Here is a 22458-nt window from a genome sequence, read left to right as displayed (position 1 = left end):
GCTTCCCCAGTGTCAAGACTCTTACAACACAGCATTGTTTTGGTCTGCAGTTCGCTACAGCTTGACCCTGGCAGGAGTATAAATGTGACAAAACTTTGCTGATTCGGATGGGCATTTTGCTGAGAGCTGACATTGGGATTCATGAGCTTATGGCTCTTTAGTGTTGGGGTGGTACTTTTAATACTGCTTTTGAATGTTAGTCAGTTGAAATATCTGGTAGCCAGCCAGGGTAATACATTTAAAATTAATCCAGTGACAGTATTATCCATGTCATGTTAAGGAACTCCAGTGGCATTTTTAGGGCTCAGATTTTTCCATAGAGGCCACAGAAATTCTGGCTTGTGTCAGAAATATATGAAAATCTGCTGGAAACCACAGGAGGGGAGGGTGTGCTTGCAGAAGTGAGATGCTGTGGGAAATGGGATGTGGGACTAGATGGGCCACTGACCTGATCCCACAGGGCTCTTCGTATGCACTTAAATGGATCATTTCCACTAGTTTGAATGTCTTGACCAGGGACTGCATCTCATAATGCTGTTTTCCAGGTTACGTGGGACATTTGAGCAGCCAGCCCAATGGCTTTTGTTTGCAGGCCTTAATGCTTATTTGAACTCTTCCTGCTTCAGGCACGCTTTGAGCACAGCAGATCTGAATTGCAAAAGGCACCAGTTTATCTTTTTGCTGTTTAATAATGGCTTCTGATTATTACTCATGACAATTGGGGGCTGCATCTGTGGTCAGGCTCCATAACACATGAAAAGAGTCAAAGGTCCATGTAGTTTAGCCTCTTGTTTACCACAGTTGTCAGTCAGATGCTGCCCAAAAGCCAAATGCAGCAGTAGTCCTTCCTTGATGTTTGCCCAAACCATCTGGTTGTGAGAGAGTCATCACCTCAGCATGGAGATGCCATTTAACTATCATAGTTAATAGCCATTGATAAGGTCTCATCTTGCAGCAGCATATTCCATAAAATAGAAACATACCATTGTTGTCTTTAAGTACTTTCCCCCTATCTGCATGCAGAGTAATTAGTTATCCTCACTCTCTGAATTATGGCAGATATATACATGGGGTATACATGTCTTCATATGAAATGTAATCTTTGCTCTTGTCGGAGGCAGTGGCTACATCAGGCAACCCCAAGTGATGCTCTTAGTTTTCCCTGCATATGCTGGCAGCTAGTGGGGGCGTCATTTTGCAACAAGATTGTTCTCAAGAATTCTTTTCAATCTGAGCCTTTTCTTTGCCTTCAACAGGGAAGTTTAGTCGGCCTTGTGGATTATCCAGATGATGAGGAAGAAGATGAAGAGGAGGAAACATCCCCAAGGAAAAGACCTCGTCTTGGCTCTTAAGAATATTGAAACAAACTCTTATTGAGGGTGCTCAAATGCTGTGACTGAACTAAATAGTCTGACAGAAAGCTTTCTCCCTGGAAAATACACGAGAATGCAAGGAGTAGCAAAAGAAACTCGACTAGAAGGGTTTAGTTCTGAGAACACCAGGCTTCCAAAGAACCTAATCTCTTTCTAGTCAGTGAGTCTGCCATTCGGGCTGTTAAAAATTAAACTGAAATGGTGGGTTACTAATCAGCGCCTGGATGACAGGTTGCCAGCAAAAAGAACATCTCGGGCTCTGTGAGGGGATGGGACAAGTAACTTTTTTGATATTGCAGGGTTTCCCCAAGCTAGAAGAAAATTGTAAGGCTTCAGTTGCAAACCTAGTAACATGACTTTGTAATGGTGCTGTCCATTGTGGGTTTTTTTAAGCAGTTGCCTCTTTTAAATGATTCTCTTTCCATAAAAAAAGAATTCAAAAGTTGGGGACCACTACTTGCACAGTCAGCCAAAACACAGAGGGTATCACCACCCTGCTATGTAGTGCATGTTGAGTGGCAAATTGATTTCTTCCCCCTCCCCCACCTCTAGTTTTTGGGAGGAAAAAAGAAGCTTGGTTCAAAATTGAAGATGACTACAAGAAGCTGTTCAGGAAGGCTGGTACCCAAGGCTCATCAGCTTACAGTAAAATATATAGAAAACATCAATAAGCCCTAGTGCTTGGAAGCAGCATCTGAGTTGCAACTACCAGTAGCATCTTACGGGAAGCCAGGTCAAATGGAGTCGCTCCCTGCTAGCTTCAGCATTTTTTCCCCTTGAGAAATCTGCATTTCACATTTGCAAGAGTAAAAGAGAGAGAGTACTGTGAAATGCCGGAAGGTTTGGGGGCATAGTCATTTTTAACCAAGAATGATTGGGAGGTGGAGTCAACGCGCAGCACCTTGAACCTGGGAGTGGGGGGATAGTACAAAGGCTGCTTCTTAACACATTCCATGTATTTAAGCAAATTTCAAAAAAAAAAGAAGTACATTAGGTAAATTGATTGAGGCAACCATTTTGAGACCTTTTTTATTTTGAGAGCAAGTGAACTGTAAATATTTTAATGTTAGTTTGGCCATATATGATCTGAGATCATGCAGAAGAAAGAATTCCCCAAACTACAAATTGCATTAAGAGTGATAATGAACTTATGAAACCAGCAGCAATTCACCATATAGATCACTCTTGCAATGTGTTAGGGTCCATTTCTCCTGGAACAGTTACTGACACAGTTTCCCTGTTTTGGAGATTTTGTAGTTAATTTTAATTTTAGCTATTGGTTGCAAAAGATGGGCTGACTGTGTAGATATGAAGTATAGTTTTTCCATGAAACAGAAGTTTATTTTGTATTGAAAAAGAAAACCACTGTACTTGTTTTACACCATTTGTATACATGTGGTGATATTAATGCTGAACTGTAAAATTCAGGAATTAAAATGTGACCCTGTAATTCCATAATTATTGGTTTTGTTTGGTTTGTTGTAAATGGTAAGTTAATTCAGATTTTGAAATGTGGCCATTTTAGAGGATTTTAATGAGATAGTTATTTGTACAAATTAATCATTATATGCCACCAAACCAAATCTAGCGGGGAGAAATGAATGTTCCCAGATTTGATTTGGTGTGTTGCAATGACTGACAGTTAATATGGCCTGAAGGACATATCTCTGCCATCTGGGGGCTCCAGGCAACTAAAAATAGGGGCTTCCTTCTCACTTCATCTGAAGACTCCTTTGTTTGAAGGGAAGTGGGTGGCAAAACATTTGGGCTGGTTCAGCAGTGTTACTATGTAGGCTTCATATGCTCACTTTGTATTCCTGGCAAGTCTCTCTCTTCTTCTCCCCCTGCCCCCAAACCCGCTAACAATTTTCTTCTTAAGCTCTATATGAGGTGGGGAAATCTGGCCTGTCTCCAAGCTTTTATTAAGCAAATGAAAAAAGACCCAACGCATTTGGTCTCTCATCTTCCATCCATTTTCAAAGACTGTTGAGAGCTTTAAGAACACATGCAGGCCCTGCCCCACGAGTCACTTCTATAGCAACAATCAGTGTTTTTTTTAATAGTTTAATGACATGGAAAGTTAGGAAGGAGCGTTCGAATATTGGCTGACAAATACTGTGCAAGATGAAGCTCCTCCCTTTCGAGTTACACAATCTGCCTCAGGTGCTTTCTTCCCCCCTTCCACCTCCCTTCCCGCTTGTTATGGTGGGTCGCTTTTTGCCACAGGACAGCCCACATTTCAAATGCCTGGGGCCCTTCAACTGATTTTTTTCCAAGAAAAAGATTACATCTGCCAACATGTCTCAGTTAAATACTATTTTAATAAAAAGTTACATGAAATGTGGATGAGCTGTGTTTCTTACTGTGTTGGAAATTTGTAGACGGTAGCCTTCTGGTGTCGGAAGCGCTGGGAGAGTGATTGTTCTGAATAAAGCACAAATAATAATGAATGGGTTCACTTAAAATATATGAAAATATATTAGCTTATTCTGTTTCTTCAGCCTGCTTCAAACATTACACAGCATATTTATACGTAGGCAAATTTACAGTGTGCCTACTTCTGCCCTGTAATTTGCAAGGTTGCCAAACATCCGTCTCACAAGGCAATCTTGTGAGAAGGAAGGAACACTTGGAGCTCTATACAGTTGATTTTAAACTTGACACTTCTACATTCATCTGTATATAAAATCAAAACAAGTTTAAACATGTTAATGTCAGTCTACCAATGTACTTTTGACAAAAGAACCGACAAATATTAAACCAAGCAAAGGAGTTACAGTGTTCACATTCAGCAATACGTATTGGAATCGTAAGAATCTAAACTGCTGGATGCTTAATACTTTGGAATGACCAAGCCTCCCTTTAAAAAAAAAGTAAAATAAATCATTACTTTTATCTAATTTAAGTCTATTTAAAAAAAACAAGAAAAAGGTAATGTTTAATATAGAAAATCAAATTAATGCATACAATGTTTGTGAGCAAAGAATTCAGTTCATGGTTAAATATACTAAACAGTCATTCTTGTCCCCAACTCCTAAAGCAGCTTCTCTGAACTATCGCTTATTAATAACTTCTTCTTTAAGTTTTGCTGCAAGGATTCTTTTCTTTAACAACCTTTGCTCCTCTTCTTCTGTCATTCCCTAAAAATAAAAATGGGAAATTTTAAACTGCAATATCCTTTGCTAAGTTACACAGTACTATGCATTTCTATACAGACATACTTCCAATTTAATGTAACTTTGTCTCGGTTAAAGTGCATAAGATTTTAGCCCTTCAAGTATGGAAGAATAATTTTGCATAACACATTGTAGGTTCAGCAGTTTGTAAGGCAAACGTGTTACGGAGCTCTTTTTAGTGTTACATTTAAGAGAGACCTGGTAAGGAACAGGTGAAGCAAGTGTACATGCTTTAACACTGCAAATGCACTCCTGACCAACGCAGAGACCTGGACATCCATGCTGGGGGCTGAGTCTAGGAGCACACCCAAACTGTGACCCTGTACCTTCTGAATAGCTATTCCCTGTTCTGCCTTCTGACTGACCAAGAGCACGTCTCTCTTGCCTAGATTAAGTCTCAATGTGTTTACCTTCATCCAGTCTATTACTGAGGACAGACATGGGCTTAGATCCTTGGACGTTGGTGGAAAGAAATGCCTGGGTGTCATCAGCATACTGTTGACACATAACCCCAGAACGCCCAACAGCCTCTCCCAACGTTTTCAAGTAAATGTTAAACAGCACGTGGGACAGAAGAGAAACCTGAGGGACCCCCAAGGCATCAAACAGGAGTCCTCTTCAACCACATTCTGGATTCAGCTCTCCAAAAAGGAGAAAGAGTCCATGTAAAACAGTGCCTCAAGTCCCAAACGGATGCCATGGTCAACGGTATCAAAAGCCGCTGAGAGGTCCAGCAGAACCAACAGGGACACATGCCATATGTGGGATAGTCCTGCCCTAGCTAATAGTTGTCATCAGGATTGCTGCAAGAATGTGAAGCAGTCTGAACACATGAACGTTATCTCACTTCCCCCAGTTTACAATGCAGTCCTGAGCATGTCTACTCTAAAGTAAGTCTCACTAAGTTCGATAGGGCTTACTCTAAAGTAACTGCATAGAGGAGTGTAGCATAGTTTATGACGCTTTTATAGGCAAATTAAAAGTTCATGCTATTACATGTGTGTATGTGTTGGGCTATTCACACACGCAGGTGTGAATCAGCACACTGACCCTAGAGTGTACACTCTAGGTTTAGTGGCATATTAAATAGATGCAAGTGGCCCAGCTCTTTTTATGTTTTCGTGCATCAACTCTCTACTATGCAAGTATTACTGTAAGGATGTTTAGCATGTCTGTTTACCGTCGTTGCTTTCTTAGCTCCCATTTCAACTCTGTTAGGAATTGTGGAAACAGGCTTTTGGTTGCATATCCTTAACTAGATGAGGAACTAAGCACAGGCCTACTTTGAATACTGAGCAGTTGTGCTAGGATGCAGCCCTGCCCTCTGCCCACTCCACTACTGAACAGTGCTATTCAAAGCATCAGTTTGGAACTGCACATAGCCCTGCATTTCTCCAATGCAGACTGGCTGGTTAGAACATTCTCTCCTCTCTTACCTCCTTAGAAGGTAACAGCTCTTCTTTCTGCTCTGTACTTTGTGGTGGTGGCGGCGGCATATTAGTTTTGGACTCCTTCTTCAAAGCCATCAATGCATCTCGTTTCTGCTTTAGATAGTCTTCACGCTCCCTGAGCTCTTGTGCTCCAAGTTCTGATAGTTTCTGGTAAGTAGAATATAAAAGGCAGATTTATTGCATAGTTTCTGTAATGTATTTTTTATCTAATTAGATATTTGTGAATAAAACTATATATAGTCCCAACAAAATAGAAAAACAAAAGAGAAGGACAAGCATGTTTGTTTACAATGTACCGTATCATATCAACCGGGGGGCCACCAGGTGGCGCGTTGGAAGATGGCCGACAATAACATCTCTCTGACACATACGAGGTACTAAGGGGCTGCTATGGGAAGTATGCAGCCTTCCTTTTGCTCCCCCAGGATGTGGGGGAGTGCTGTCCTGCCAGCGGTGTTCACAATGCACCCCCTGAAACGAGTGATGGGGGTGCTGAACACTTGGCACAGGCCCTCGGTGAAGTCAGCTCTTCCTGAAGCCGATTCCAATCAGTGCGTGCTGGTTGCTGCAGCTTGGAATTATAATTGGAAACATACATTGGAAAGGAAGCTGAAAGCACATACATCAAGTAAAGCTCGACCGATAAGGCTGCTGATTTATGGGTCTCTGCGACCAGGAGTGACGGACGGATAAGTAAATCTTCTGATGAACTACCATAAGGAGACTGTATGTTTGGAACGAAGGGGGGGTGGAGGAATCCCTCTTGCTGTTCTGGCTTTTGGGATAGCCATGCGAAGCCTCTTCAGGGCAGGGGAAGTGTTCCTGCTGCTGCCCTGAAGAGGCTTTGCGTTGCTTTCACTGAAGCCAGAACAGAGCATTTTTTTTTCTTGTTTTCCTCCTCCAAAAATTAGGTGTGTCTTATGGAGCGAAAAATATGGCGTTTATTACAAGTAGTAATTTGATGCTACCCCGCTCCAAAAAAAGGATTCCACCAGGGGCCTTGCACTTTAATTGCTGCTGTGTTTCAGTAGCCTTTAAGCAAGTAGAAAGGGAGGTCTGGAGCAAGCCACAGGCAGAAAGAGAACATCAAGCACTCTGGATTGATTTAGTCTAAGCTAGAGAAGAATTGACGCAGGTGGCGCTGTGGGTGAAACCACAGAGCCTAGGGCTTGCCGATCAGAAGGTCGGCAGTTCGAATCCCTGCGACAGGGTGAGCTCCGGTTGCTCGGTCCCTGCTCCTGCCAACCTAGCAGTTCAAAAGCACGAAGTGCAAGTAGATAAATAGGTACCACACCGGTGGGAAGGTAAACGGCGTTTCCGTGCGCTACTCTCGGCCAGTAAAGCGAGATGAGCGCCGCAACCCCAGAGTCGTCCACAACTGGACCTAATGGTCAGGGGTCCCTTTACCTTAGAGAAGAATTGAGGGAGCAGGTACCATTCGTTTTCTAATGTGGAACATTGTTAAGAACTATGGTAGCATCACTAGTGACATGCAAGCCACAATATTTTTTGCAGTGCACACGTTCACCGGTTTTGTACATTATGCAGAGCAGACTAAGGCTTGCTACCAGGTGTATAGTCAATTGGGAGTCACAGTTGGTCCTTGCTGCCTGATAAGTGTATCTGATGAGTAAGCATGCTTGACACACTTACACTTTACATGTTTAATGTACACCTAAAAAGAAAAAGTAGTACTTTCTTTTCTAAATTCTCCAAGGCATATAAAAGCTCACCTGGAAGGGATTTCATAATGAGCTTCTTTCAAATTAATACAAGAGGGAAAATGTATATACCAAATAGTCCCTAATCGTCTGCATACAGATACACTGGCAGACCTATCTTTAGTCAGAATATACTACTGAAGATACTATGTGTGAAAGGAGCAGGGAGACTGCAGGATATATTACATTTTCAAGACCTTCTGCAAAGATGCCATAAACACAGGAATGCATGATTGCTGGACTCAGATTTCCAGAAGTTACATTCTCTTTTAAAAGATATAAAACTGACATATGAACAACAGATGGCTTCTTAATTCAAATCAGCTGAACTGTTTAATTAGGTCTGCCCTATCCTGCCACGTGACCAACAACAGACCACATCATCAACACACTTCTTACTCTCTTAAAAAGAGAATGAACAATGGAATTTAAATTCAATCTCTGAGTACATTTATTCTAAATCTAGTTACAACTGCATATTTTTTTCCTACAAAATTTAAGGTCAGTTTGTAGCATGTGCCCTTTTAAAAGTGTTGGGGCAGACAATGTCTCATTAACATTTATGCTGACACATACTTTGTTGTGTATGGAGTTGTGTTTCATAATAAATCAAATTTCCTTAGAATGTCTGAATACTGCTGAAGTGTGTTGAAAGTCAAATATCTATATCTAAAAAACTAAAATCATCCTCCTCCTCCATAAAAGTCTAGTTACCCATCCTACTCATTCCTTGTGATTGTGCTATTCATTTTTGCTTTCTACGCGGAGTTCCTTTTCCTTCTCATATTCTACTGACTTCCTGGCATCTGGCTTCTCCCATTAGCACATTTAAACTCCTGACAAAACTCTTCATTCTGACATTCTAACTGATTTTGCACATCGATTCCACTCTCCTTACCTTCTATCTTCCTAAGATTGTAACTCTGAAGATAGATATTTTTCTTGTTTTCATTTTATATACGGCACCTAGTTCTTGTGATGTTCAGTAAATGATATTCTAATGGTTCAAGCCAGAATTTCTCAACAGGGTGCGCCCCCAGATGATTTGAACTACAACTCCCATCATGCCTGAACACTAGGCACCAAGCTGGGGAACCCTGGATCACACTTTCTAAATATTTATACACAACTATACCATACAAAAAGTAATCCAAAATGACATACTAGCTACTAAATAATATTAGTTATCTTAAATGAAGTGAGCATTCAGCTTACTCGTCCTTCAGTCCCCACTTGCTTTGCTACACATTCAGAGCCATTCCCTATGGTTTTCTTCCGACTCTCTTCCTTCAGTTTGGCAGAGGGCAGTTCCCGGGTAGGTAAGTGTTTGTGTTTTGCTTCTCGACCTAAATTTACATTGAAAGGAAATAATCCATCATACGTTCATCATACTAATACAAATCAAAGGTAAGGGATCTTTGTAGCTTGATGGATTTTAACCAAAGAGCAAGAATTTTAAAAACAATTCTTCATTTCCTAAAGGCTTCCCAAATACTAATATTTTATGGATTGTATTCCAACTAAGTCCACTACATTAAATGAGACTACTCTAACTTAACCATTTCCATTAACTTCACTAGGTATTCTGAGCAGAAAGAACACAAAAAAACACACTGTGAAGTGCTTTACCCATCAAAAACAAAATAGGTTTTATTCAGTGTTCACTGTGTTTTTCATCTCCTTCAGTTCTGAATGTTTGAGGTCTGTTCTCTGGTTTGTTACGTGAAGTGGGACCGAGCCTTAACAGGAAAGCAGGAGCAAGGTCTTCTCTTGAGACCTAGACATTTCCTGTCTGAGCTGCAGGGAGAGCTGCGTGGCCTGCTTGAAGACTCTTGACATCCATGAAGCAATACCATTTACAGTAAGAATAACTGTTTCTTCTCCCCATCCCAATTTCCTCTGGAGCATGTCAAGTGTTATTGCTCTTGGGATGAACTGACAGCTGGGTTTTGCTCATGCTTAGAGTCTGAACAATTGCTATAGCAGGTTTCCAAAGAGCCTCTGCTTTTCATTTTTCAAACATACAACACAAAGTTCAACTGAAGCATCAAAATTCTTCCCTCCCAGCATTCCCATTTAAATGTCAATTCCCATTTATTTATAATATTTTATGACCACCCAATCCAAAGTCCTGAGTGGTTCATACCAAGTTATGCTGTATATTTTTTCATCTCTGTATTTTAGATACTTGCAGATAATCATACCTGATGAATGTTTTGTAGTATGGTCAGCAGGCTCTTTAGTTCCTGCACTTTCACTCAGATGTCCTGCAGATTTGTGTGCACCATCAGATGATTTCTGTTTCTCATGTGACTATATATTTAAGGGGGGGGGGGAGAGATAATAGAACAGTATCAACTAATGCACTCAAGACACTAAAAACAAGTACAGTAAAAACCACATATAGCTGTTCACAGTCTTAGAGCTACTAAAACATGGTTTTTGACAAATGCTATTTATTTAACAAAATTATGCTCTCACAAATTAATTAGGTAAGTGTGCTTGATCTCAATTAAAACATGAGAAGTTGTGTGTGTTCTGCTATTGCTATACTTTAACCCAACTTTAAAATCATCCTTATGATCTTCTCCACTCATGTATGGGAAATGGATGGCGGCTAACAGATTGAGGTTGAATCTTGACAAGACAGAAGTACTGTTTTTGCAGGACAGGAGGGGGTGTTGTGGAGGACTCCCTGGTCCTGAATGGTGTAACTGTGCCCCTGAAGGACCAGGTGCGCAGCCTGGGAGTCATTCTGGACTCACAGCTGTCCATGGAGGCACAGGTCAATTCTGTGTCCAGGGCAGCTGGTACGCTCCATCTGGTACGCAGGCTGAGACCCTACTTGCCCGCAGACTGTCTCACCAGAGTGGTGCATGCTCTGGTTATCTCTCGCTTGGACTACTGCAATGCACTCTATGTGGGGCTACCTTTGAAGGTGACCCAGAAACTACAACTAATCCAGAATGCGGCAGCTAGACTGGTGACTGGGAGCGTCTGCCGAGACCATATAACACCGGTCTTGAAAAACCTACACAGGCTCCTAGTCCGTTTCCGAGCACAATTCAAAGTGTTGGTGCTGACCTTTAAAGCCCTAAACGGCCTCGGTCCAGTATACCTGAAGAAGCATCTCCACCTCCATCGTTCTGCCCGGACACTGAGGTCCAGCATCGAGGGCCTTCTGGCAGTTCCCTCACTGCGAATAGCCAAGTTACAGGGAACCAGGCAGAGGGCCTTCTTGGTAGTGTCACCCGCCCTATGGAACGCCCTCCCACCAGATGTCAAAGAGAAAAATAACTACCAAACTATTAGAAGACATCTGAAGGCAGCCCTGCTTAGGGAAGCTTTTAATGTTTAACAGGTTATTGTATTTTAGTTTTTTGTTGGAAGCCGCCCAGAGAGGCTGGGGAAACCCAGCCAGATGGGGGGGTGTATAAAGAATAAATTATTATTAAATTATTATTATTATAAGCTCCCCACTTCAGTCTCCCCCGTCACACATATCCAAAAGACCTCTCAGAGAGTGAGGGGCCCTCTAGAAGCCACCACATAAGGCACTATTGCTACTGTTATGCCAAAATAACTACCACTTCCTCTGTGCTTAAGAACTGATTTCTGGGAGGGGGCGCTCATATTCATGCATAGGTATTGCTGGCATATAAGCACCAGGAACACGCTAAAAAATAAGAATGGAGAAAACAGCAACACTCTATTAGTTGCTGTTGCAACCTCTAAAGCGCATTCAAAGTGAGGCACATACAAGACAGGCATTAATTCCACTCCAGATAAACACCCTTGAATGAGACACTAACTTTCCCAACCAATAGGACAAGGCTGTTCTCATGGCTCTTAATAGACATCCTGACAAATTGATCTCAGAATGCTGCGTGTCTTCCATATGGAATCTCCCCCCTCCCCCAAATGTTGTCTACCTTCGTCATCAGGGCCTGTAGATGATTAGCTATATTTTTTTCCACTGCAGCACCATCTATCACCTACTTTGTGATTCATTAAAAATAGTCTTTACTTCAGAATATTTTCTCACACCATCATCAGTCAGCTTCCTGAACGATTTGCTCAGTAGCGTGATAAAGGGACACTCATCATATCCATGTCATCAAGTTCACAAAAGAAAAAAGGGAAAAGAAATGAGAGTTGCAAAGAAAGCATATGTAGCAGGGATATGCTGGTAATTTTATTAAGCCACCAAAGCCTGATGGGAAGCACGTGTATTTGATGGAAGGCTGGATTTCTAGAGCTCTAATTAAATAATAACATCACTACATTCACAGAGTAGATTAATTCAATTGAACCTCAGTATACCTCATTGGTTCTTTTCCTTTCTTGCTCCAGATCATATTCTTCCTTTGACTTTCTGCAAAACAGAATAGGAGGGAACATGCAGTTCAACAGTTCAGTTATTTATCTGCTCACTCACAATGCAAGAACAACGAGCAGCCTCTCCTGACAGTCAAAATGTGCCCAATTTTGGGGATCCCTCCTTTTCCCCTCAACCACTTATGTCCCAGCCCATGAAATTCAGGAGCTTCTCCCAACTCTCAGAACAGGCACTTGGGGGGCACAATTTGTTAGAGAAACAAAACTAAAAGGTTCTTTTTACCTGAGAACCTCCCTTAATATTTTCATTTCCTCTTCTTCAATTTCAGTATATGCATCAGACCCATCTGTCAAACAATCAGGTAGCACACCTGTTTAAAAAAGAAACAAAGAAAGAGGAGTAAAGAGGGTTGACATCCAGTTTTCCACAGATGAATTACAAGCTGTTATCCGATTGTCAAAATGTGCACAGAAACTTGAACTTTTAGAAGTGATTATTTTTAGGTGATTTCCACAGGAATTATCTCCATATGTGTAAAATAAAAAAGACATTTGTTACAGAAAACTTGGAAGATTATTAAAGAAAGAGAGAGATTGGAAACTCATCTGTAGCAACATCTTGAACTCTGTTTGAATCCCACATAACAAACCTAACAGACAATTTTACGGTTGGCTTAAAAGAAATATGAAACAGATAACAGAAAAACGGCATTTCAATTAATAGATATTGCTTCATACAAACTCAGTCAAGTAAGAGAACTATCCATCATTTAAGTCCTTCCCTGCCCCTCTTTTCCAAATGACTGAAAGCCCAGCTCCTTCAAGAATGGAGGAGAAAGGGAATTATGTACAGTAGATGCTTTTCAACTATCCCCAGCTGTCCTGTGGGATAACCAAGGTACAAATAACTTGGAAAAAGCAGAGTATGTAATTCAGCTCCCCTCTCATTTTGGGCTGCTCATTTGAGCATTGACTGCAGCAACAGGAAGGAGGAGTAGTAGATAGGTAGCCGTGTTGGTCTGCCATAGTCAAAATAAAAAATTCCTTCCAGTAGCACCTTAAAGACCAACTAAGTTAGTTCTTGGTATGAGCTTTCGTGTGCATGCACACTTCTTCAGATACACGTGTGTATCTGAAGAAGTGTGCATGCACACGAAAGCTCATACCAAGAACTAACTTAGTTGGTCTTTAAGGTGCTACTGGAAGGAATTTTTTATTTTGAGGAAGGAGGAGAACAAGAAAAACCCAGAAAGAGCTCACCTTAGTCCCTTCACTGGGCAGTAAATGACAGATCCTTCTAGCCTATCTTCTTCCTCTGATTATCTTCCTGCCTTCACACTTTCCCTTCTCTGCTCCTCATTGCCTTTTCAAAATATTTTTTCTTTTTGCCCTCTTAGCCTTCAGTATTTTGCCCCTTTAATGCCATTCTTTCAACTCCCTTGCTGTTGTGTCTCATGCCCCTTTTGACCACTTACCCATGCCTTATTGAGCCCGCTGAAGCCCCCTGCCTCAGAAAAACCTGAAGCCACCCCTGGTCTCAGCAAATGAAGAGATGAAATGGGAAGACAAGTTTCTCATTGGCCGCTACTCACCATTTCTTTCCTGAATTATTCTTATGGCTTGCAGTTGCATTTCAATATTTTTCTGGACCATCATCTCTTTAAACAACCTGAAATCTTCAGCTGCCAATACTGGCTGCAAGATGGCCTGTGTGAGGAAAGATGTTTTATAATAATTTAATAATAATAATAATTTAATATTTATATCCCGCTCATTTGTTTAAATCTTACAGTGCAAACAAATTTGCAGTCTGATCATTTTTTAAAAAAAGGCTCAAGTCCCACATTACTGCACTAGTTTAAATTTAGGGAGGAAAGTACTGAAAAAGTTATTGTACCACCACCTACACGGCTTTATAGCTTTCCTCCTATACCACCTTACATAGGAGTAAACCCCACAGAATCAATGAAAGTTACTTCTGATAAGATATTAAGACAGGACTGCATTGTCCTTTACCCAAGTATTCCTACAAATCAAGACTACAAGCATACCTCATGTTGCGTCCGCTTCAAACTGCATTTTGTCGGGTTGTGGACTGCCAAAACCTGGAAGTACCGGAATGGGCAGTTGCAGAAGCGCTAAATCGCACTTTGTGCATGCACAGAAGCGCTGAATCGTAGACGCGGGTTGCGAACGCTGCATTAATTTGCGAATGTGCATCCCGCACAAATCACATTCGCAACCTGAGTGTCCACTGTGTATATAATATTGGAATACGGGAAATCATCTAGTCTCTCTCATGGGAAGGTATGCAAATACCTGTTTCCAGGAGGTTACAATAATGAACATTTATATCAGAACTAGGGAATCTCTGGCTCTCCAGGCCTCTCTATTCGGCCTCCCTCCAACTGGCAGCCTCAGGCACAGCCATAGCTTGCTCTTACTGCATCAATACTTACTGCATGTGCTCATATGTGCCTGCAGAAACACTTAGTTTTTGCAACTGTCCTAGATAGTAAGAAGTATTTTTAATTAGTATATTGTTTAATTGTGCTGCATGTTCATATCAATATAATGTGCAACACTGAGTGCGCATCCTGAGTAAGCAGGTAGTGCAGCTACAAAACCAGAAACTGGCAATAACACGCCAGCACCCCTTGCACCTGATCCTATGTGCTTTTTCACCACTGCCATGGAACCAAACCACAGGTAACTTGCTAAGACACTTTCATCATTAGTATTCCACTAGTTCACTTTTTTCTCAGCTTCTGGGTGAAAGTTGAGTGACAAGGGCTGCAGTCTTAAACATATTGTTAAACATGAGCTCCGTTACCTTCAATGCTCATTCTTTTTAGCCCGTTGACTTTTAATTTGTGAGGTTTTATATATACAAAGCATGCATTCTGTTAAACTGAAACATCACTGTGTGTGTTTGACACAGGAGGGTTGTTGTTTTTTAATACAAATGAAAATATATACAAAGGGAACACAATCACCTATCTCCAGGATTGTTTTTTAACTTTACTAAAAGAAAATTTACCTGTGAGGTACGAGTCTTGGCAAGAGGAGACATACAAGCTTCCTGGAATTTGTCTTCATTGATTCCAACTTCTTTAAGGTAACTGTCTAACAGCTTTTCAACCTGCAAAAAATGGATGGCGGAAAAGATTATTCCACAATTCTCTATAGCCTTGAACCTTACCCCATTCCTTTAAACTGGGATATAAATATTTGTTTGTTTATTTATAATAAATAATGCAAGTCATTGTACATAAGTTAGTTTACTTTGTTTGCTGCTGCCAAGTTTCCCTATTTCTCTTAATTTATATAGCAGCATATATGTGCATGATGTTATACAAAATACAGGAGTACATCCCTGGAATTTGAGATTTGTAATCAAAAAAGGGAAAACAACAGTGGAAGAGGAGAGAAAGGAAAGTGGAAGGAATTAGGGAAATAATATGTGATGATTTCAGTTGCACTTGCTTAGGCTTAGCTACAATACAGAATAGGAACTATGGGGGTTGTGCCCAAAGATTTAATGAAAAGGTGGGTTTTGAGGAGGAATCTGAATGAAGAGATATGGAAATGCAGAGGGGGCAGTTCAAGGCCTAGGGATCAATAATGCAGAAATAATGGAGGCCTTTGGAGAATACCCAGACAGTTAAGGGGTGGTGGTGCTGTATAAGCAATCATAGACAATTGCTGTATAAGCAATTCTTATCTCATTATACATGACTAAGCCATTTTTCACCTTCTCACCCCTTGCCTTTTCCTGTAAGACCTATTGCAGTCGTTAAGAGTCGTCAACAGGCTCATCTCAGCTATCTGCCAATCTCCCATTCCCACCACCCTTCTGAGTAATACCCCTCCCCACCTTCTCACTATATAGAAGGATCTGGCAACTTCTGTTTCAGTGTATCTGAAGAAGTGTGCATGCACACGAAAGCTCACACCATGAACTAACTTAGTTGGTCTTTAAGGTGCTACTGGAAGGAATTTTTTTATTTCAATCATAGACAGGGATGTAAGTGGAGAGAAGGGGGACTAGGCCAAAAAATTGCTCAGGTGGATAGTTATCACTGTGCATTACTAAGACACAGATGAGGACTTAATATCACAAGCAGGCTGTTCATATCATGGTTTATGTCTGCATAATTCGCTTACTAGTTTTCCCACATTCCATTTCTTCAGTTACAGACATTAGTTGCTCTCAGCCATTTGCCACCCACTAGTGAGCCTGGCAGAATGTTCTCTTGTGCTGTCTTTTTCTTGTTGCTCCCCCCGTCACTCCTCTCCAACCCTCCACTAATTTTTCCCAGTTTAGGTACATATGCAAGTACAACTGCTGCTAATATTCTTGCTGTGATGGGAACACAACAAATATAAATAATTCTAAGTGATCTGAAACAGCAGGACTGGATGTGCCAGGTTATGCTATAATTCAAGACAAAGTACAACAGGAGCTCACTCCTAACATCTTATTTTCAGACTCAATCACAAGAGCAATGAGCCATATATTTATTCTTTAGAAAGAAAAGAATGGCTATAGAAATGATTGACTGAATGGGATGAAAGCAGGAAAAAAGATGCAGGCAGTTGCTTTTGATTGCAGTCATACAACCACAGCAATATCAAGTTCTGGCTATAAAGGCTCAGCACAAAATAAAAGGATACAGTTTCTTCAATCTAGAGCATCTGCAACAAACTAGGACAATGATAACTAAGCACAATGCAAAGACTCAAAGTTGGCAGAATAGCTCTTTTACATTAAACCATTAGTCAGCTAATTTTCAAAAAAAGTAATACTCATAGGAATATATAAGTTGACAGAAGTGGTGCAGAAACCATTCCTGTTTCAATAGCACATTTTTCTTAAAAAATGAAAATTAAACAACCACTACTCACCAGAGCTTTATATTCCTGATGAATCTCAGTGTAAGACAGCTTGCTTTCTTCTTCTTCATCAAAAACTAAGGAGACAAGTTTTACTTTTTAAAAAATGTGAATTCTCAAAAAAAAAGTTTCCAAAATAATCTGCAACTAGAAACCTTTTCAAATGACATTCCTAGTACAGTGGTACCTCAGGTTACGTACGCTTCAGGTTACAGACTCCGCTAACCCAGAAATAGTGCTTCAGGTTAAGAACTTTGCTTCAGGGTGAGAACATAAATCATGCTCTGGCGGCCCGGAACAAATTAAGTACTTAACCTGAGGTACCACTGTATAGTGAAATTTATCTAAATAAAAAAGTAAGACCATCCATAACATTAGATGGCCAATCCAGCAGGTAATTGTGTCTCACTTCCAGATTTATTACATCCTCCATGATACACCCACCCCTCTGCTTTCTTCTCTTCTACTGGCATATAACACCTCTGCCCACTCAGCCCCTTTTTTTGCCTTATTCTTACTTATACCTACTAGCGGTATGTATTAACCACAAGATTCCCTTTGGGCCAAAGTTCAGCATTTCTAAACACATTCCAACTCAGTCCAAGGTGCTTCATGGGCTGCCAATTCAACTCAGGGTCCACCTAAGCCTTCCACCTCCCCCACCTTTCCATTTGCTATTGGGAATTTTATGGCTATAACTCCCCCCCCCCCCGCCCTTTAGCAGACCTGGATGGAGCTTGCAGGCATTCACACCCCCTCCGCAGTGAGGAAAGCCTGCCAAAACCAAATGGTTTTGTGCTGGACACCTTTGAAAGTTTGATATCTGTAACTTCTTTCTATTGCTGTGGAACTGGGCAAGGTTGCTCAATTCTGAGGGCACAAATCAGATTTCACATGCATAGCTGCAGAGGTTTCCCTGCAAGGGCAACCAGCACAGTTTTAGTGTAAGTAACAAGAGGAAATGTGTAATCTCCCCTGGTGTTTTGTGTCCAGATGTTCTGCAAACTGAGAGTAAGAAACAGACCAAATTGTGGACAGACAGGTCCAATGGCCTTTGCGCTAGGTTTCTTTAAAATTGATTTTCAGGTGGGAAGAACTAGAAGAGATTTGATTTCCAAGTACAATTATTCCTTACAAGCTTGACCTGTCAGTCAAAGCAGAGCTTTCCCTCTTCCCACTCTGATGTTTGATCTCCCTCTTCCAACCCACCCTGGCATTACGGCAAGCCTAGAGACATTACTGTCGCTTTTAGCAAATGCTTGTCTACAACATTTTTTGAATGTCTGGATTACTTATGCATCACACAATGTTTCAGGGCACCCCACTTCAAATGATGCTACCTTGTACACATCCTACTTTGCTTCTGACAAGCCAAAAATCCCTCCACAGTAACAACTTTGCCTTGGGATTCAGCTGAATCTGGACACCCCTACTCCTAACCCCTATACTTCCAGCAAATTATATCTATTCCAAGCATCCTCAGCAATGAAATCCATAAGTCTACCCTTCTTTTCAGCAATCCAGGTAGGATCTTGATGCACAATTTGGAAAATCCCAAATCATAAGTTTCACTCAAAATGTACACAAAGAAACTAGAACACTGTTTCAAGCAGCGGCCCTAGGCAACAATATACTTCAGTTTAACAACACTTGCTGTAAGATAGCTGCCTGTATGGACAATAGAGTAATACAGTAACAATATAATAATCTACAAAAAATCCAGAAGCGCTCTGATGAAAATTCAGCTAACTTCTATGACACTCAGAATAAGCAAATCATTCCAAAAACAAAGAGGTTGTTAACGGAGGCCTAACAAAGATTCAGTTTCATCTTGCCTGCAGGAAAGACATACAGTCGTACCTTGGAAGTCGAACGGAATCTGTTCCAGAAGTCCGTTCGACTTCCAAAACGTTCAAAAACAAAATTGTGGCATCTGATCAGAAGCCATGGAAGCCTTACTGGACATTTGGGTTCCAAAAGAACATTCGCAAACCGGGAGCCAAAACATCTGAGTTCCAGGGCGTTTGGGATCCAAGGTACGGCTGTACTTCAAATGGAATAACTGAGAAGTATTTTGAGGCAGTTCAAAATGTTTCCAGCTAACAAAAAAAAAAACCCCAAAAGAAGTAAATGCTTCCTTCTGTTCCCCATTGATCTTCAGTGAGCCATCTGCTAAACAGTTGTGAGGTTATAGAGCTCCCCTTTCCCCCCTAAGAATCCAACAAAAATAAGATGACTAACTAGATTTCGGAAGGGTGTCCACTAACTGGCACATGCTATATATTTGGAATCAGCTGATCCCTATTGAACTTAGACAAGGCTGAAAACTTACTTCTCTGAAGTTTGATGTAGCTATTTTACACTGTATACACTATTTGTATATTTTGATGTGTTTAAGATCTGCTTTTGAATTGCTATGTATATATTTAGTGCTAATATATTAAGTTTTCTGGCATACACAACTTCAGAAACATTTATTGGGAAGCAATTTAAATATTTTAAAATAACTAAATTATCTATCAAATTGCATCTCATTGTATGTAGGTGAGTGACCCCAATACAGACTCAAGCTTTAACAATGTAGCTGCAGAATTTTTTTAATGGGGAAACCTTTCTGAAATTAAGAGCCAGCAACTCACATTTTAACATTTTAACAAGGATGAACAATCTTAAAAACCTTTATTTTACAAAATAAATCAGCCCAATCCTGCTGTTCGACAGTGGAATTTGCTGTCAAGGACTGTGGTGGAATCTCCTTCTTTGGAGGTCTTTAAGCAGAGGCTTGACAACCATATGTCAGGAGTGCTCTGATGGTGTTTCCTGCTTGGCAGGGGGTTGGACTCGATGGCCCTTGTGGTCTATTCCAACTCTATGATTCTATGCTTAAAAATGCCATGAACAGCTTCAGAACATGAATGAAAATGCAAGAAATGGCAAACATACATGCACATTCCAAACTCGTGTTCTGTTAATACCCATACTCCTTGATCCAGCAAAGCAATAAACACATGGACAACCTGTTTACATACGCAGATGTCTTAAACTGGATTTGTCCAAGTGTGTTTAAATTTGCTCTTCAAACAAAATACCTCAGGAAACTTTTAAAGGGCTGCATAAACACTTCTTCCTCCAGATTTGTAAATAAAAATAATAAAATCCTGGATTCCAAACATTCCCTTTCTTGCCCACTTCACAAAATTCACATCCTCTAGTCTAGCTAGTATCTGCCTCCAGCTTTTCTAGGAATGTTCCAACCAGAATAGAGTCAACAACAGTAAGCTATCTCCTACCAAAAGAATTAAGAGTCATAAAAAGTATCTGTCTCAGCAAATTGCAATAGTGACTCAGTGCAAAAGCTATTAAAAACTGTAAGGTACATGGACAGAGAAGCTCAAAATGAAAAGGTTCTGGGAGATTTGACAGCTCTGTAATTCTGATGTCATATAACCACCTTCATAGCAACTTCACTGAATTCTGTGTGATTCTCTACTTAAGGGATTTTAGGACCTCCTTGGAAACACCAGAAATCTACAAAATAACCCATATGTGCACAATCCAGTCCAAAATAAAGGCGCTTCCCCCCCTTTTCTTACACCCCAACAGAAACATTACTTGGGGTTTTTTGTTCCAACGGGTTTGACACATGCACTTAATTATGCTTTTGGAGGGGGTACAACCGCAAGCGTGCTACGACGATGGGAATTGTATTTTTACGTCTCAGCATATAGCCAATGGCCATCCCAATGAAGTATGAGCACGAATCACACAACTACAAAAAAAAAAATTCAAATATCTTTGATACGGTCAATGACCAACAAGCAATTTATAAAATAATATGGCAATATAAGTACTATTGTACTACAGATAACAGTGGAGATACGACACAACTACAAAGCGAAAGACTGTTACCTGCATCAGGCCAGAAGAAAAAAATCTACAATGTCCAGAATTTTTTTTAAAAAAACATCCCTTCTGGTCAGCATCCCTAAGAGGGTTTGGCACTTGCACTATCCGGAGAGGATTTCACTTTTACGCGCTTTGAAAGGATTTCGTTTCTAAGCGCCCTTGAGAACTGAATCAGCCCCAATTAAATAATAACAAGGGCGATCATTCCCGCAGCCTCCCTTGGTCCCCAAGTGCCACTGGGCCTCTTTACATACATTTCCGAGGGGAAGGGGGGGGACACAAAAACAGATTTTTAAAACCGGGGAGGGCGAAGACTGCAGGGGGATTCCCCTCAGGGGAGTGGGGGAGAAAGGTTGTGAGGGAAGGATACGCTTATTCTCATTTCCTTATATCCCGCCTTTCCTAATGGGAGGTGGTTCTCTACCCGCCCGCCCTCAGAGCCGCCCGCCCCCCGGTCGCTTCTCACCCTCGCACTTGTGCTCCACGAACTCCACGATGGGGATGGACCAGGCGGGGCTGCGGAGGAAGCCGGCGATGCTGTCTACCACCCACTCCACCTCCGCCTCCGCCTCCCCCTCGGCCGCCATCTCATCTCCCCTCCCCTCTCTCCCTCACAGGCTCCCTCACGAAACACGGGTGCGCGCCCGCGCGCGCGGCCTTCGAGGGGCGGGCGGGAAAAGAAGGCGAAGGGGGAAAGGCGGGCGGGCGGGAGAAAGAAAGAACCGCAAGGGCCTCACGCAAAGCGGCGGTTGGGCGGGGGGGGGGTTCGGTTCCCGTCACTATGGCAACCGCCGTCACGGAACGGGCAGCGGGGAAGAGGAGGGAAAGGAAGCGAGAGCGCACGTATTGTTACGCACGCGCGTGCGCGCGGCTGCGGCGACGCTACCCCGCCCTCCTAAGGAGCGAGCCAGTCACGCGCTCTCGCGCTCGTTCGCTTTCTCCGGCCGCGGTGACGCGAAGGCGCATGCGCGTCGCGTTCGAAGTGGGGCTTCGTGCTCCCCGTTATGTGTAAATCGAAAAACGTCAGTATCCAACTGCCCGCTGCGGGGCGCGCGAGGTTCGCAAGCTCGCGGCAAACGCTGCTGAGAGGAATGGGGCGGGGTGGGGGGGGGGACAGAGAGCCTGCCCATATTGCTTCGTGTATATGTGCTGCTAATATATAAAGGAAATTAAGAACTAAAGCTCCCTAAGCGGCACCTTCCCATCCTCGCAACGACTTTACGCGGCAAATAGTGGTTTATGGAACCCATTAGCACACACAAAAACCACACCCCTCAAGTTATGGGAATACAGTACAGTACATCAGTCAGGGCATGGACGAATTAGGGAAATCAGTCAGTTTTATTGCACATAGCCAAAGGCTGCCGCAATGTACACAGAATCATTCAGCAACTAAAAGAAAATATGCTGGATTAATACAAAAAACCTAACACATTTATATTATCAAGACATTACCTACTCTAAACAGAGCTATAAAAATACCTTAATATACAGGTTAAGGCATTAAACAATAAAATAGGCTAAAATCATCACATGGCCACTAATATATTAAAAGATAATGTTAATTGATACACTGCAATTATATTCGGAATTTGGT

At 41.6% G+C, this 22458-nt stretch overlaps 2 protein-coding genes across 6 annotated transcripts in view; one reads left to right on the top strand and one right to left on the bottom strand.

The window, feature by feature from the left end:
* Positions 1 to 2831, top strand: part of PPP4R3B (protein phosphatase 4 regulatory subunit 3B) — a 31316-nt gene extending 28485 nt beyond the window's left edge. For all 4 annotated transcript variants that reach the window (XM_083494325.1, XM_083494324.1, XM_083494327.1 and 1 more), the window contains one exon: positions 1257 to 2831. In XM_083494325.1, coding sequence (XP_083350451.1) covers positions 1257 to 1352 — 96 coding nt within the window. In that variant the 3' untranslated portion in view covers positions 1353 to 2831. The remainder of the gene's footprint in view (positions 1 to 1256) is intronic.
* Positions 2832 to 3674: 843 nt separating this feature from the next.
* Positions 3675 to 21779, bottom strand: CFAP36 (cilia and flagella associated protein 36). 2 transcript variants are annotated; one of them, XR_014523588.1, is made up of 11 exons: positions 21328 to 21671; positions 16968 to 17032; positions 15100 to 15201; positions 13652 to 13766; positions 12343 to 12430; positions 12045 to 12096; positions 9926 to 10034; positions 8937 to 9067; positions 5986 to 6147; positions 4341 to 4513; positions 3675 to 3797 (listed from the first exon to the last, which is right to left on the bottom strand). XR_014523588.1 is itself a non-coding variant. In XM_083494735.1 (10 exons), exons 1-10 carry the CDS (start codon positions 21446 to 21448, stop codon positions 4427 to 4429), a joined length of 1032 nt encoding a protein of 343 aa, XP_083350861.1. In that variant the 5' UTR covers positions 21449 to 21779; the 3' UTR covers positions 3675 to 4426. The 2 variants fall into 2 exon arrangements, 1 of the variants encoding a protein (XP_083350861.1); XM_083494735.1 differs by having other exon boundaries at positions 3675 to 4513; positions 21328 to 21779.
* Between the last annotated feature and the right edge of the window lie 679 nt (positions 21780 to 22458).

This window comes from Podarcis liolepis (genome assembly GCF_965112155.1).
Source record: "Podarcis liolepis genome assembly, chromosome: 3".
Taxonomy (NCBI): Eukaryota; Metazoa; Chordata; class Lepidosauria; order Squamata; family Lacertidae; genus Podarcis; species Podarcis liolepis.
The sequence above is the reverse complement of the archived record's forward strand: the minus strand, read 5'-3'. Positions and strand labels throughout refer to the sequence as shown.

Coding starts and splice junctions, on each gene's coding strand:
- CFAP36 (XM_083494735.1), bottom strand. CDS start 21,448: ATGGCGGCCGAGGGGGAGGCGGAGGCGGAGGTGGAGTGGGTGGTAGAC. Junction 12,431..13,651: donor AATAATTCAGGAAAGAAATG/GTGAGTAGCGGC, acceptor TTTTTTAAACAG/GTGTGCTACCTGATTGTTTG. Junction 6,148..8,936: donor AAGTGGGGACTGAAGGACGA/GTAAGCTGAATG, acceptor TCTACTTACCAG/AAACTATCAGAACTTGGAGC.